Source organism: Halichondria panicea, chromosome 4 (assembly GCF_963675165.1).
Source record: "Halichondria panicea chromosome 4, odHalPani1.1, whole genome shotgun sequence".
In the NCBI taxonomy this organism is placed as follows: Eukaryota; Metazoa; Porifera; class Demospongiae; order Suberitida; family Halichondriidae; genus Halichondria; species Halichondria panicea.
The window spans coordinates 6,745,606-6,761,473 of NC_087380.1; the positions used below are offsets into that span (position 1 = coordinate 6,745,606).

At 40.7% G+C, this 15,868-nt stretch overlaps 2 protein-coding genes and 1 long non-coding RNA gene across 6 annotated transcripts; 1 reads left to right on the top strand and 2 right to left on the bottom strand.

Moving 5' to 3' along the window:
* Nucleotides 1-23: 23 nt before the first annotated feature.
* Nucleotides 24-15,868, bottom strand: LOC135334615 (cell cycle checkpoint protein RAD17-like). Of its 4 annotated transcripts, none has more exons than XM_064529875.1 (18): nt 15,736-15,868; nt 15,460-15,628; nt 15,233-15,288; nt 14,924-14,992; nt 14,470-14,605; nt 10,336-10,475; nt 7,890-7,942; nt 7,033-7,361; nt 5,423-5,623; nt 5,156-5,238; nt 4,958-5,050; nt 4,623-4,685; nt 4,228-4,359; nt 3,930-3,990; nt 3,760-3,840; nt 2,238-2,330; nt 554-657; nt 24-369 (listed from the first exon to the last, which is right to left on the bottom strand). In XM_064529875.1, the coding sequence occupies exons 1-17, from the start codon at nt 15,748-15,750 to the stop codon at nt 590-592; spliced, it is 1,842 nt and encodes a 613-aa protein (XP_064385945.1). In that variant the 5' UTR covers nt 15,751-15,868; the 3' UTR covers nt 24-369; nt 554-589. The 4 variants fall into 4 exon arrangements, with proteins under 4 accessions (XP_064385945.1, XP_064385944.1, XP_064385946.1 ...); XM_064529874.1 differs by having other exon boundaries at nt 25-369; nt 2,238-2,289; XM_064529876.1 differs by lacking the exon at nt 2,238-2,330 and having other exon boundaries at nt 25-369.
* Nucleotides 8,120-10,314, bottom strand: LOC135334638 (uncharacterized). The gene is made up of 2 exons (XR_010394340.1): nt 8,902-10,314; nt 8,120-8,759 (listed from the first exon to the last, which is right to left on the bottom strand). It is a non-coding gene; the product is annotated as an uncharacterized LOC135334638 (long non-coding RNA).
* On the top strand, nt 11,058-12,130 carry LOC135334630 (TNF receptor-associated factor 3-like). The gene has a single exon (XM_064529898.1). The coding sequence runs from the start codon at nt 11,107-11,109 to the stop codon at nt 12,076-12,078; it is 972 nt and encodes a 323-aa protein (XP_064385968.1). The 5' UTR covers nt 11,058-11,106; the 3' UTR covers nt 12,079-12,130.

The window sequence follows — 15,868 nt, forward strand, 5'->3', positions numbered from 1 at the left end:
CTCGTTTTCCCACACAAAACACGACTCAAAAAGTCGTTTGGTTGCTCAACAAATTGGTTCTTTCATATTCACAATTCGTAACATGATAAGCAATGATTGTTCAGATGATTAAATAAGATAACTGTGCAGATAGTGTCACTGTGTACGCAGAAAAGAGGCAGATGATAATTACAATTTAGGAACCTAACAATAATGCAGAAATGAGTGGGCAGGAGAGTCAGAAAACCACGGAGAAAGCAGTCTCAATTAGCTAGAGTAAACCACTCTACCAAACTAGATCGTCATCAAAATCCCCGATCTCGATATCGGAGTCCTCTCTCCGGTCTTGTGAGGGTGTGTGGGAGGAGCCTTGAGATGAGAGAGCATCCCCTATTATAGTGTGGGTGCAAAGGGCACTGGATAAAGTTATTAGTACGTGATAAATAATTAGTACTATAAACAGTTTTTTGGAATGCAAAATCACTCCAGACAAAGAGTGATTAGGTCAGACATAATTATTAGACAGTGTAATAGTTGCTATGACATTACAATTTCCAAAATGTTCTGTGTTTACCTGATGTGCGGCTCTGTCGGCCATTGCTCTTGTAGTCTAAGCTCGAGGGAGTTTCATCGTTAACTCCTTCAGTGTCCCTCTCTCCCAGTGTCTCGGCGTGGTGTCTAAGGGTTAAAAAGAAGCATGGAATTCAAGCTAACTTCAATAGCATTATTAACAAATACTTCAGGTGGTGTGTGTGAAAGATATACTACTGTCTCAAATTGAAGTTTACAAACAAACAGATATCGACAAGAAATTCTATTAATTGTACACACACACACACACACACACACACACACACACACACACACACACACACACACACACATGTACACACACACACACACACACACACACACACACACACACACACACACACACACACACACACACACACACACACACACACACACACACACACACACACACAGAGTACACACACACGCACGCACGCACGCACACACACACACACACACACACACACACACACACACACACACACACACACACACACACACACACACACACACACACACACACACACACACACACACACACACACACACACACACACACACACACACATGTACACACATGTACACACACACACACACACACACACACACACACACATGTACACACACACACACACACACACACACACATGTACACACACACACACACACACACACACACACACACACACACACACACACACACACACACACACACACATGCACACACACATGTACACACACACACAGAGTACACAGTCGAGGCTAATGCCAGAACTATTCCAAGCATGCTAGGGTGTATCATTACACTATAAGAGGTTAGACAATCTGGCAGGGTTGATTAGTTTTATGGTGCTGTGGTCCAAATTAGTGGTCCCCTCCCACACACACACACTGAGCTAAAAACTGCTTCAATACAGCAACAATGGCATCATTCAATTTGCACGTATTTATTGAATAGGAACACAATAATAGGAACGCAATAATAGAGAGCTAATACATCACTAGCACAATTAAGAAAACTCACAAAATTGGTCATCTAAGATTTATGTATCCCCCCATCCCTTCACAAACCCTCAAACTCCCTTTCCCAAACAACTAGCACTAGGGTCTATAACTACTGTTCCTGCTCTACAGAGGTCATGCACGTACTGTCAGGTTGCTAGGCTACCCGGTAGTGGAATGCCAGTGCTCTCATGTCCAGCACTACCAACTCCCACGAGATCACAGGCAAACAATGAGATGAGACAAATCATAGCAGCCATGTGTATATGTATCGTCTTAATTGAAAGGAACAACAAGTTAGGTACAATACAATACCTGCCTGCATGACTTCTATACTGGAGCTGTGTATAACTACACTGTGTACGTACATGTAGTCATCATGTGACTATATAAGGCCCAACGTCATTACTACATGTATCTCAACTGTGAGATGTATGTTATTGATGCACTATCATCGTATGTGTGTCTGTTTCAGTGTTAAATATAATTATATGCTACCTACAACAAGCCCTAGGATACCCTAGAGAATCACGGATGACTGTATTATACAGGCTTTGTTTAAAGGTTTCCATAACACAGCAAACTTCCTATACAACACTGACAAAAAGTCACTTCTGCTGACTATACATATTGAAACCAGCAACTGCAGCTGGCTAAGTGTATCACTGTAGAGGTCAAAGTACCTTTGATAGGCTGACTTGAAGTGGGAGAGAGTCTGTAGGAACGACGCTTGCCCTGTACGAGGTACATGACGTCACAACACACGCACAGTAAATCTGGTACAAGAAAAGCAACATTTAAAGGAAGGGGATCGTGCAAACCCAAAGAAACGTATGAAATAAGCTCTAAATGGAAGTGGTGCACAAAGTGGAGGCTGAGAGTATGATATCTTAATCCTAGTGATCAGCTTTGAAGTGTATGTACACCTATAACTGTAAAATGTGAAAACATTTCAAACAAGGAAAGTACACAGGTCAAATACACAGTGTATAGCCAGTCAGCTATCCTACACCTACATGTAGTTACAGTACTGGCCCTAATCACACAGGGTGGGTACGAGCAGCTGCCAAACCATGCAGCAGGAACAATTAGTTGTGGGCTGTAGTGATGCCAGTAACACACACCTACACCTTTTGTAGCTTAGCGAAAAAGGACAGAATGAATATTAGGATCGAGGTAGTTTTATTCTGTGTGCTGCACATAATAATGTTGGTATATAATATAGACAAGTGATGCTATTAGCACCTCACAGTGAAACCTGTCAACAGTGACTGTAATAAAAGTGGTGAAGCCTTTATTGTGGTCTATCAATACTGTATTATAGTAACTTGGCTGTATGGAGTGGTCTGCTTTATATACATGTTGGCATTTATGGTATTATGGTAACCATGCATATGCAAATATTAATGCTTGGTTGCTTAAGTTAGTCTAGACGGTTAGGTGCCCTATAGCCGCTATAGGTATCCGCCCAAGGCAATAGTTAGCATAATTATATGATAAAAATAACAATGTAACTCTACACCGTTCAAGAAAGGCAATGATCAGGTGGGCAGTGGGTGACCTCACACACACCAGGGTGTCTCTTAATGGTCTCTTAATGAGCTACTCAGAATTCTAAAAATAGGGATGCATGTACCTGCCTATTATTATTATTGCTATCATAATTCTAAAAATGTTCTATGACCAAAGAGAGTAGTTCACCTTTCTGGTAGCCAAAACCTTAGTACAACAGTTTATGCACATGGTCATACAATTATACAGTCCCAAATTCAGAACACACACACATTGTCAATCGTTTATAGACCAATAATAGTAAACAATTCCTTTATGTACAAAACCACATGACCATATAACGACACGTACAAAACCACATGACCATATAACGACACATACACTAATGTACACAGTGTATTCCTGCTCTAATCAGACAATCTTTCACCCAAAAGAATGTTACAATATACTGACATGGACGTGACATGACGCAATTGTATAGTCAAGCCCATTTTGGGAATTTGGTATTCTCATTAATGAGTGTGGCAGGGATGCTTTTAATTAAGGTACTGTAAAATTCATCATCATTGACTCTATGGACTTTTGAGCACAATGGTTCGAAACAATTAACATAATTATAACAAATAAACAAGCCGTCAGCGCTAGATTTGGAGACAAGCACACACTCCCCCACCCCCACACGGTGTGACGTACCTGAGTTTCTTAGCGGGGGGTTGACGAGAGACAGGAACGGAAGAATCTCCGTCTGCAGCTCAATAGGGGTCCACAGATGAGCTAAGAATAGAGACAAAATAGTCTAAATATAGTATCATTCAATGGAATGGAGAGCAGGTATTTCATTAGTACGTGTTAAGTAAGCTTACCAAAAGGGGAAGCCCCCAAATGTAGAAATAGGCCTCGGGCCGTTGAGCAGTTCTCAAAATACTGAAAAGAAAAATAAACAATTTGAGCTCTATTATACATGTGCCTCTGTAAGCCTGAGATCTTATATAACAAAATGTATGCCTTAATTGTGAGATGTAAGTACTAAGGCCACGTAAAAACAAAGTGATACATTGTACTTTGTACTTTGTAGCCATACATGCATGCATAGTTTAATTTTTAATGCACGTACAATTGTCCTCCCTGCATTTCCAGTGAACACTCTTAGACCTAGCTCACCTGTTTCTTGACACTGTTCCATTGAGGCTTGTGCAATGGCCTCCACTTGCCCCCGGCTGTGGACCTGTTACTGAACATAAGCCCCCTGCAGCTCACACTACCAGCATAGCTCTGCAGCACTGCACGAGTCTCCTGAGAAGTGATCATTACCTTTTATTATCTTATTGGTACGGAAAGTTGTATAAATGGAAAGTATAAGTACATGCGATATAATATTACTTTTCGACGATAGATACTAACTAGCCAAAGTATTACAGTAATCAGTTATCACGGAATAAAGATTTTATTTGACTACTTGTAATATCACAGTACCCATTTCCCAACCACTGTTATGTACCCACATGTGCTATTAAACACAGGAGGGAATGTTGGACGTCCATGTAGCTAGCTCTTACCTTGGAGTCTGACCAGAATCTACTGAGTAGGTCGGCATCACTGAGGTACGCAATGCCTTCTGTCTGAATGTGTATAAAATTGGGTTAAAAAGAACACACCATCATTAGACTACACGTACACATGCACGTACATACACGACTGTATACACACACACACACACACACGCACGCACTCACACACACTAACACACACACACACGCACGCACACACACACACACACACATACACACGCATGCACACACACACACTCACACACACACACACGCACGCACACACACACACACACACATACACACGCATGCACACACACACACACACACACACACACACTCACCGCGTCGTCCATAGAGTCAAAGAAAGCGAGGTAGTTCTGTTGTAGGTAGAGTGCAAACATCTCACTGCTCAGCTGACAATGTTCCAGTACCTCCTACAAGGAAGGAGGGGGCAGATAATTATATAGAAATAATAAGGTACGATACAACAAGGGGGGGGGGGGCAGAAACATAGGGTACACAACCATCTCCCTACGCACCTCTGGGTTCACCAGCAAGGGTAACCTTTCACATAGCTGCAGCCGGGCTGGTAGAGTGGGTGTGGTCTCAGCCTCTGTGTCTCCTGTGTGTAAGCATGTGGTACTAGATTAAGTGCATACAGTGTACGAATATTCAATAGTAAAAGTAATGACCCTTTACCAATTAAGCACACTATGCAAAAAATATTTACATAACATCATTCAATCACACTAGCCTAAGAAATGCACAATAATCAAGGCTGATGATACACATGTACTTCCACTCACTCTTGCAGTAGAGTATCTTCCCCAGTGCTCTGAACAAGAAGAGTGAGCAGTCCCTCCCTCCAATAGAGAACGGTTTAGAGAAGTCAGTGCTGCCATGTCGCTTTAGTCTCCCTGAAGAGCTGCTCCTTTGTCGTAAGAGTTTAACAGACCTCTTGTCAGTCCTGGGTGGGTGTGGCCCTCCAGACAAGAGATCAGTGGAGTCTGCACGATAGAGAGAACTAAATTTAGTATCATTATAATTATCAATTGAACAGTATCAAGAGTAGATAAAAGCACTCTTATCTACTCTTGACAGTATATATGCACTATACATATGGGAAATGCTGTTCTAAATGAAAGCACTGCAGGTGCTGATGCCTTAAATTGGTGGAGGAGCAAAAGCTTTACAGCAATGAAGCTACAGTATTAGCAGACTATTAGCGGACTATTTCAGAGAGACAAATATTTGTGGATTTCGTGGTTGGAGCTCAGATCACGAATATTTTACCCACGAATGAAGCGACCTTGCCTCTTTACCTACAGTGCAACCAGCAACCACGAAAATGTTATCCACGAATTGACTATAGCGCGATATATATGGCATGCCTCCTTTTTACAACATGCCATACTAGAGCACTAAAGTGCTAACCCTCGGCTGTTTTACGTCTCACAACCATACAGGTAATGATACGGGACATACATGAACATGGAAGAGCCTAGCAGCAACTACCTAAACTATACAGAGGAAATATTTGAACACTATAATCATGACAAGGCTTTGAAAACGGTAGTGGTGCATGGTCAGATATATACACTAGGACTATAGGATCACAGCAGAAGAAAGAAACCTAAAATGTTATACAAAAAAAAGGTACCTGACATGCACTCCTGCATGGAGTCCTGGACCGTTATTTGGATCACAGCAGAACCGAGGCATAAAAATCTGCCACTATTAAACTAATAATTTTATGTGTGAAGGCTATCCATGCTTGTAAACGTACCGCTGTGGCATCCAGGTGAGCAGGCTCAGAAATCGCAAACAGACAGACAGAGAAACCAAACGACTACTACACCCGTGGCCGCCCACGCACCTTGGGCAATAATTACAGCTATAATTATCTAATGGGATGCTGCTGTAAACAAGTTGAAGATAATAATGGCATATGATGCATGCTGGGTTACTCTCACAGCCCACACAGATGTCTCATTATACAAACCATAATGCAATTATCAACCTCAAGGTTGCATGATACAACCACTCCTACACCCAGCATTAGGATGGAATCCACTGTACACACACTGTGAATTAACTTGTAAATACCTTCACAGGGAAGCACAATAGTGAAGATTATGATTCACTGTGAATAACATTAATGAGCTGCTGTTGTTGATAATTATACAGGTACATGCAGGAGTGGTTGACATTCTTGTTACATAACAATTCCACCCCTAAGTCACAAATCCCACCCCTTCACAGTTTGCCAGATAGAGTACATGAAGTTCTAAGTCAAACATAATAATAGCTTGGCAACAATTTTTCCAACACTGATTTTATAAACCACTACACCATAATTATAATTCTCAACATAATTATGCAAGGCCAACCATAACCACAATCCCGGGGCCCTTACCTCTGAGGCAAGTGAACTGCAATGCATTGACAGCACTCCTCACATCTCCAGCCGAGCTGTCTGCCAGACGCTCAATCACCTCTCTGGGGGGCATGTGAAACTTACCCCCCTCGGCCCCCCTGACCCCTCGACCAGTAGCGGCACACTCTAAAGTGGAGATTTTCTGTAATGTTTTGACGAGGCTGGTGTGGGCCACAGGGTTGAAGGAGATGGTGTGTATGTTCAGTTCAGCGAGGAGAGATGTGGGGAATAGTTTGTTAGAGGAGTTGCCATGGTGAGTCTCTGATGAGATAAGCACCAGAGGGTAGATGAGACTGCGTGATATGGACCTTCACGGGGGAGGGTGAAGTGTGCATGTGATTACAGGTATAATTTGTATACTTTTGTTTACCCACATAATAGAAGTTCTTGAGTACTACAATTCAAGAAAGCAAGCAATATATAGCAAATTGCAAACATAATTACCCGTGCAGTGTGCAGCAGGGGTAGAGCAATTGGTGCGTGTGTGTGTGTGTGTGTGTGTGTGTGTGTGTGTGCGTGCGTGCGTGTGTGTGTGTGTGTGTGTGTGTGTGTGTGTATGTGTGTGTGTGTGTGTGTGTGTATGTGTGTGTGTGGACACAAAAATGAACTGTTTGCTTGAGCTAACTAGACACTTTCATGGACTGCTTTAACTGCTAACGAGGCAGTAGTTGAAAAATAATAGGCTAGATATAGTTAAAAGTTGTAGGCGATCTTCGAAGGCGACAAAAGTCATTTTTTCTAATCGACGGTAAGAAGTTATTGTATTCGCTTTGCCGCTGTGCAATGAAGCGCACGGGGTGAATGTCTATGAGCATCTTGTTATTATTAGGACTCACTTTATAAGTCGATGAAATTCACAGGGATCTCTGAGAAAGGCATTAGGAAACTCCTGTATAAAATGAGGTATTTAATGGCCATGAATGATCGATAACTTTCCATTTCATATACGCAATTACGACCCCCTATTGTGCAACAGGAAGCAAACAACTGAACTATAGTCTGAAGGAGCAATTCAACTCACATAATTATGTACAGTACTTTATAGATTGCAAAATACTACACATAATTACCACCAGGCAGCTTCTTTAGTAAATCACTTCATATTACATACACATGCGATGTACATGATCATAACAGAGTTGGTATAAAGTATAGAGACTATATAGGGACATAATTTTACAAAAAAGGGTTATTTACATATAGTTCATGTACACCGATCTCTAAGCGGTGAAACTCTTGAGAGTGCTAGCAATGTTATCGATAAGTCCGCTAGCCCAGCTTGAATCCTGTGAAGCAAGCTGAGAATTCACTTGATTCATCAACGCCTTACACTGAACAACATCATTCAGCAACTCTTCATTTCTTGCTTCCAGCTTGCCTGCTTTATTCTCGCATCGATCGAGCTGTTCTTGGAAGAAAACAGTCTTTTCTTCATTCAATTTTTTACAAACTACATTCATTGCATTGATATCTGTCTTACTGCTCAACATTTCATCCAAATTCGAAATCTTTTGCTTGTAATCCTTAATATCTTGATCTCGTTCCTTCTCAAACTGGGCAAGTTTTACCTTTGTTTCGTTCAATGCTTTCTGCAGTAGTACTTCAGTAGGCGACGAAATATTCAAATAGCCGCGATTGTAAGCCATTCCAACACCAACTGCAACCATTATGACTACAAAAAGGCCCACAAACCAGAACCAATAATACTGCAGCAAAGGAGATGTATTGCTAAAAAATAAATCTACCTAAGACTAGCTAGTATCAATATACTATTATAATACCTATTTAATATTGCTAAACGTAACTACAGCATGCAGTGAGCTATAATTACGTAGCTAAGAGGCCCACCTGTTGTTTTTCTTCTTGTTGTAATTGAAATTCATGCAGTTTTTTCTCAACGTTCTTCTCAATCAACTGCTGATGACCATTTTGCTCCTCAGGCCTCATAATGTTTTCTTCTTCAGCCATTGCACAAAAAAACTCTCAGCTAGTTTTGTTTGGAATGCAAACTAACTGGGTGCTGCACTATGCAGATTCCAACATGCTATATAGAGCAACTATAATGTCATTTCCTGTTGTTTAAAGTGACAGATTCAGGTCAATGTTACGCCCACGCACAGTGACAAGAATCTTGGCTAAGGAAATTGTTGACTGCATGTGTATAAAATAATATTGAAATAATATTTTTGGCTAACTTAGCGTTTTAATACGTAGCAGCTAAACTGTTTATGTAGTTGACTATACATGTAAGTTGCTGATCAGATCTCTCACATGACCCAAAAAGGGGGTTTCACTTGAAACCACCTGGATCTGGCACTGTGTTTACATACAGTGTTTACATGTACTTAAGCATCTCTCAATATATAGCATAAATGAATATACTATTATAGTATTATTACATCTACAAAATCAGTTTCAATTTAAATACCTCTCACATTTTGTATAGGGACAATTATATTACCGTACTCTACCGAGATTACGCCCACCCTAATTGCATGCTACAAAGCAGCTACAGGTGGGATGGGCTTAATTTCGAAAACAGTAGTTTTGTCTCGAAATTAAGCCCACCCAGGTGTTTGCCTCGAAATTAAGCCCACTCATTAAGAAACTATTGTTCTCTGTCTGCGTCTGAGGCCTGCCAGCTCTTGAAATACAATGAATACATCAACATACAACAACGGTAAATGCGTGGGTAAAGTAGCTAAGGTATAAAGAGTTAAGATTCTGCATCAGAAGGTTGTTCCTTGTCACTGTCAGAGTCTTTAACAGAGATTCAGAGAAGATTGTCCTTGTCTCTTATACTTGCTAATAGGATCTAGCTATAATTTATTCAGAGCTAACCAGGGCACACAATAAACTGCTAAACCTTTTCTTGACAACTTGCTCACTGACAAATGCATCACTTCCTGGTAGGCGTATTTTCGAGGCAAATTAGCCTATGCAGGAACTTTCACTCAAAAGTGGGGGTGGGCGTAATTTCGGACGTGGGCGTAATCTCGGTAGAGTACGGTATGCGTTTTGGCCAATTTTAAGACTCGAAAAACGTTTTGCAATCTTTAATATGCAACGTGGTAGTCGCTGGCTCACATACATGTAATAGCATTAGTTAGTATGACGCATCATTCTAGCACTACGGTACCAACCTTTGTTGATAAAGCTGTTAAAAAGCTAGACTGTAGTATATGATCAGGATATAGCAGATCAACGTTTCTATTGAGGTTACGTGTTGGATGGATGGTTCCTTTTACCAAAAGAATTTTTATGTATATATACTTCACTCACCTCAACTAGGACGACCTTCCTGGTGGTGTACGGTGAATCCCCACCCCCTAAGTGGAGGGTGGGGTAGCGATTGGCTCGGGTGAGGAACATCAGAAACTGTCGGGACTGAGACTCTGGGAACAGTGTCATATCGTCACTCACTGCATGCATGGGGGTGTGTGGGTGGTGTGTGAGTGTGTGGGTGTGGGTGTGTGGGAAAAGGATATTAATAGTGTATGCATGAATGTCATAATAATTATGTGGAAACATGTTTTTGGTCAACCACCCACGTATTTATTTAGGCCCACATTGATGTCAGCAACTATTCAATGATGTAATCAACAAGCTGTACCCATGCAGAAGGGAAGCAATCACTATGTGTATTCTGATCGAGTCTACTCACCTACGTAGCTGAAATTATGTTTGTACTATGGATAGCCTCAACACTAGTTTTAAATTTGGCAAATTTTGATGTTAAAGCTTCGTAAAAGCGAGCAAAAGCTAAAAAGCTTGAACCTGCACGTTGGCCTTAGATGTACACGCGGCTTTGACTCGAGGCTGTATAGACTTCACTAAACCGAATTAGCACGCCCGCCGAGGGTTAGCACTTCGATCAGTACTCTACTTTTATCTAGATATCTGTTACACTAACAATAGTTGGAATTTCCCAGGGAGTTCCCCTACACACCTTATCTGCTCTCACACACTGATATTCATGACATATGACCATAATAATGTGCTAATTGTATCACATGAGCTAGCTAACAGGCAGTGTGCTCAAAGACAAGACAAATGTCATCATCATACCTATACCAGAGCTACTGCTATCCTAGAACACAAACTTCAACCATGGCTGCCAATCAAGATGGTGGCTACCACTGCAGGTTTGTAGAGCAGCCTAAAGAGCTACAAGCTGAGTGCATCATCTGTCTGTGTATACTGCGGGAGCCACAAATTGTCAACTGCTGTGGAATTAAGTTTTGTCAAGTTTGTATCAATGCAATAGTCGTGCAAAATCGACCCTGCCCTCATTGCCAAGCACGCCAATTCACAACAATGGCGGACAAGCAACTAAAGAGACAGCTTGAAGACAGAAAGGTATTTTGTTCAAACGAGCAAAGAGGGTGTAAGTGGAAAGGAGAGTTAAAGAAACTCGGAACACATCTCGACGAAAAGATCAACCAGAATATTTACTCGGTTACTTCTTGCCAGTTTCAAGATGTGCCATGCCCAAGATGCCAACAGCAAGTGCAGAGAAAAGGTCTTCAAAGTCACATTAAAAATGTTTGCCAACAAAGGGACGTTCCCTGCATTTACGAGTACGCTGGCTGTAAGACCAAGGTTCGTCAGAACTTAATGGAGGCACATCTACAAAACAGAGCATTGGATCACGCTAGATATTTGAGCGAACACTCCCAGCAACTGGCTAACGATGTGAGGGTTGCTAACGGAGCTATACAAGCTCTCAGGGGTGAAGTAGACACACTGCGAAAAGGGAACTTGGAAAAGATTGAAAAGTTAGAAAAGAAGTCAGAAAAACAACTAAAGGAATTGAAAACTGCTGTTGATTTTGCAACTTTTAGTGCATTTTCGGTTAGAGGGTTGTTGATTGTTATCACACTCGTAATCTTGGTGTGCACGTGGTGGTATGTGTACACCCACCAAGACTCCACAACGCTCACTAACGAGAATATGATATTCTCTGTTGTATTTGGGGGAATACTAATATGGCTGTTTCTACCCAATTTATTCCTTTATTTATAGCTAGTGATTATTTTTGTGAAGGTGAAAAATATTCTCTTACTGTTATTCATAATTATGTCAATAATATTCACAGATAACTCTCATAGCAACAGTACACGTATCTATTAGCAAGAGCAAATACAATCTAAACTACGTATCAAAGCTTATAATTAGCAACCATGCTGTTCAGAGACAAAATAATAGAGTTTGTGTACTTCCTACTTGTTCTTATTTTGACATTGTGTTTAACCTGGCTATTTAGTCCTGAGGATCACCAAGTTGAGATAAACCAGAGATTCAACGAAATCAAGGAACATATGAAACAGCTAGAGCATGACATCACAGCACTCTCTCAGCCAGTGGATATCTCTACATACACCGAGCAGCTGCTGTCAATTAAGGAAAGTATTGCTACACACAGTGAGAGGCTTAGTTTGCTAGAAACACAATCCCACTCAGTGGAGCATCACCCAGTGGAACAGAAGGGGACAGTGTACACGAGAACTGAGTTGGACAACTTGCTTAACAAAATTAAGAACTCACTAAACAAACAAATACAGGACGTTAGGGACCAGTGTATGAACAATATTCAAAACCACTACAACGACTATGAACACAAGATTAACGAACTTAAGAGAACCTACAACTCGATTACAAGCAGCACAAACGAGAATAAAGTGGAGAATATCATATACTACATGTATATAGTTATTCTAATCTTTTCAGTGCTGCATATATTTAGCTGTTGCCATTGTTGTGTATACGCAAATTCAGCCTAATTAGGTTTTCTCGCTGCATGATTTGTACTATAACCCACTCCACCACAGATAAGATTTTATTCTCTGCTGTGTCTACCAAACTTAACAACTTATTCCTAGCTAGTGATTTATGTGAAAGTATAATTACTTTTTCATAATTTTCATAATTAATTTACCGTATTCGGGCGCAAATTGCAGGTTTTCGAATCAAAAGACACGCAAAGAGTGAGCATGCATTGACATGAATTTTCCTATGCTTTGCACGCAATTCGCAAGTATAGTTAGAAACGCAATCAGGCTTGTACAGTGTCATTCACATTTGAATTTTAAATCTTACATACCGTATAGCGCGAAATTTTGGAGGCACTTATATTTCGTGGAATGGCCTCTAAAAGCATTTCGGTGCACAATGTTCGTGGGATAACTGCTTACCGGAAACCATGCCTTTAAATCTTTGCACGTTATAGGAGCTAGATAATTCTAATTAAAGAATAAGTTTTGTGGACTTAATTTTCATGTAGGATTGCTAACCCACGAAATCAGCGAAAAGTTCGCGCTATACAGTAATAGTGGAAGTGATATCTCCTATATATAAGCTAAAAGTGAGAATTTGATGTAGAGTCGTAGTTTGTACAGGTTTGAACCTCAAGGGAAATAATTATGTGTTTAAAGGCAGTAGCCATACTGCACATTCCTATGACAGTGACATCACACGATATGGTTGATACTACTACGTGTGTGGGAGTATCTTTACCCACAAGCATGTAACTGGTTGTAACCTATAATTGACCAGGGGCCATTCTCAAAGCAAATAAATAGACTTTTATAGCAACTATGTTCAAAGACAAAATTGAATTTAGGTACTTCCTAATTGTTGTCCTTTTGACATCATCTTTAACCTGGCTACTTAGTCCTAAGGATCACCAAGTTGAGTTTGAACAGATAAACAAGAGATTCAACGAAATCAAAGAGGAAATGAAACAGCTGAAGCATGACATTACCACACCTTCTCTGCCAGTGGATTACTCTAGGACCACTGATGAGTTGATGAAACACATCACTGCAATCAGTAAGAGACTTAGTTCGCTAGAAACAGGTTCCCACCGTGATAAGTTTAAACTGATAAACAAGAGAATAAACGAAATCGAGGAGCAGATGAAATATGACATTACCACACCTTCCCAGCCAGTGGATATCTCTATATACACTGACCAGCTGTTATCAATTAAGGAAACCATTGCTACACACAGCGAGAGGCTTAGTTTGCTAGAAACACAATCCCACCCAGTGGAGCATCACCCAGTGGAACTGAAGGGGACGGTGTACACGAGAACTGAGTTGGACAACTTGCTTGATGAAATTAAAAACTCGTTCAAAATACAACTACAGGAGGTTAGGAACCAGTGCAACAGGGACATACAAAACCAATACAACAGGGACATACAAAACCAATACAATAGGGACATACAAAACCAATACACCGGCTATGACAAGATTCAAAGTTACGAGAGGAAAACAAGCAGGACAAACGAAAAAGTTGAAAAACTGGAAGAACGCATATTCTACGTAATTATTAGTTTTTCAGTACTGCTTATTTTAACTTGCTGCTGTATTTGTGTAAAACCTGATAATTAAGTTAGATTTTCTCACTGACCTTCTATCTTTGTACTATTGACTTGATTGACCCACTCAACGACAGAGAATGAGAGGTCATATGACAGGGCTTGGAGGGTAGCCGTCTTCCCACACCCTGGAGGGCCAGTGAGTAGCACTATGGGGTGGTGGGCAGTCTGTGGGGGGTGAAGAGAGGGCGATGCAGTAACAGATCGACGTATTGATTATGATAGAAGTGGGTAACTTAATTTGGGAATGGGAAGTCACTTTTAGAGAGAAAATTGAGACTCAGAGAATTTCCATAAGTAATGCATAGAGTCATAATCATGCACAATGAGCAATATACAAATTAACTGTGTCAACAGTATTACTGTAATTAATTGTTGAGTAGAGAGAGCATGCATTTACAATTTGTGAGTAGAGTTAAAATTACGTACTTATATAGCTGTGACAAATCAAGAATCAAGGGACGCCATGGTAACAAACACACTCACAGGTGAGAGGGCAAACTCCAGCCATTGTTGGACCTCTTCTATCTTCTTCTTGTGGACGGCTAGGTCGACCTGAAGGGAGGGGGGGAATGATATTGACAACTGCAGACGGTTACACAGGGCTGCATTCAGGGGGTGGCGAGGGGAAAAATGACAAAATTAATTACGGCCTCTGTGGACTTTTAAACACAGAAAGATTTAGCATTAAAAAAAAATGTCTGACAGTACATTGGATCAACGGTACTAACGTTTTGCAGCATTCAATTGAAAGCAAACTACAAGAGAATGTACAGTGGAATTTGAGCAACTCACAGCAGTTTTGGGCTGGTGCTTAGCTGCCCAGGGCAATTCATCCCCTCCAGCACAGTCTATGCAGAGCATTAATTTAATTCGTCCAATAAAATAATACAACAGTATAATTAATATTGACTATCGTACATACATAATTATACATACACTAGTAATTTTACTAATGTCATATTCCCCATGATTATTATAACTGACATGATCTCAATGGTTCCTGACACACGTATGCATACCTGAAGTATCCACTTCATTATGAACCTCCTTCTTGACTGGTGGTCTGTTCGGAGCCTTCCTCTTACGAGAGCCAGTGGATGCTTTGCTCTTGGTTTCCTTGGTTACGCTACTGACAGGTGCACTACTAGCCCCCTTTGTTAGAGCACTGGTCATCCAGTGTGAAATACTCTACAGAAGAAAAATTATATTTTAAATTGAATCGTAAGTAAATAATCTAGATGCCTGCAGGTACAAAATTAAGATGAGAAAGTCTGTCACTGCAACAATCATCTCACCTTGCCTCTCTTCATGACCTCAACTGTTCAGGAACCTTTAGTAGAATGGATTTCTGGTTCTTGTATCTTTATATAGCTGTTGGAGCTGCCATGTGTGTTTGGTAAAGATCGACGCTGGTTCACTTGCATTCTG

Bases quoted from the DNA above. Each gene is read 5' to 3' on its own strand.
- LOC135334630 (XM_064529898.1), top strand. From the start codon at position 11,107: ATGTCATCATCATACCTATACCAGAGCTACTGCTATCCTAGAACACAA.
- LOC135334615 (XM_064529874.1), bottom strand. The intron at 7,362-7,889 runs GTGAGTCCTAAT...TCCCCCGTGAAG, and splicing joins GAATTTCATCGACTTATAAA to GTCCATATCACGCAGTCTCA. The intron at 370-553 runs GTAAACACAGAA...ACACTATAATAG, and splicing joins CCGACAGAGCCGCACATCAG to GGGATGCTCTCTCATCTCAA.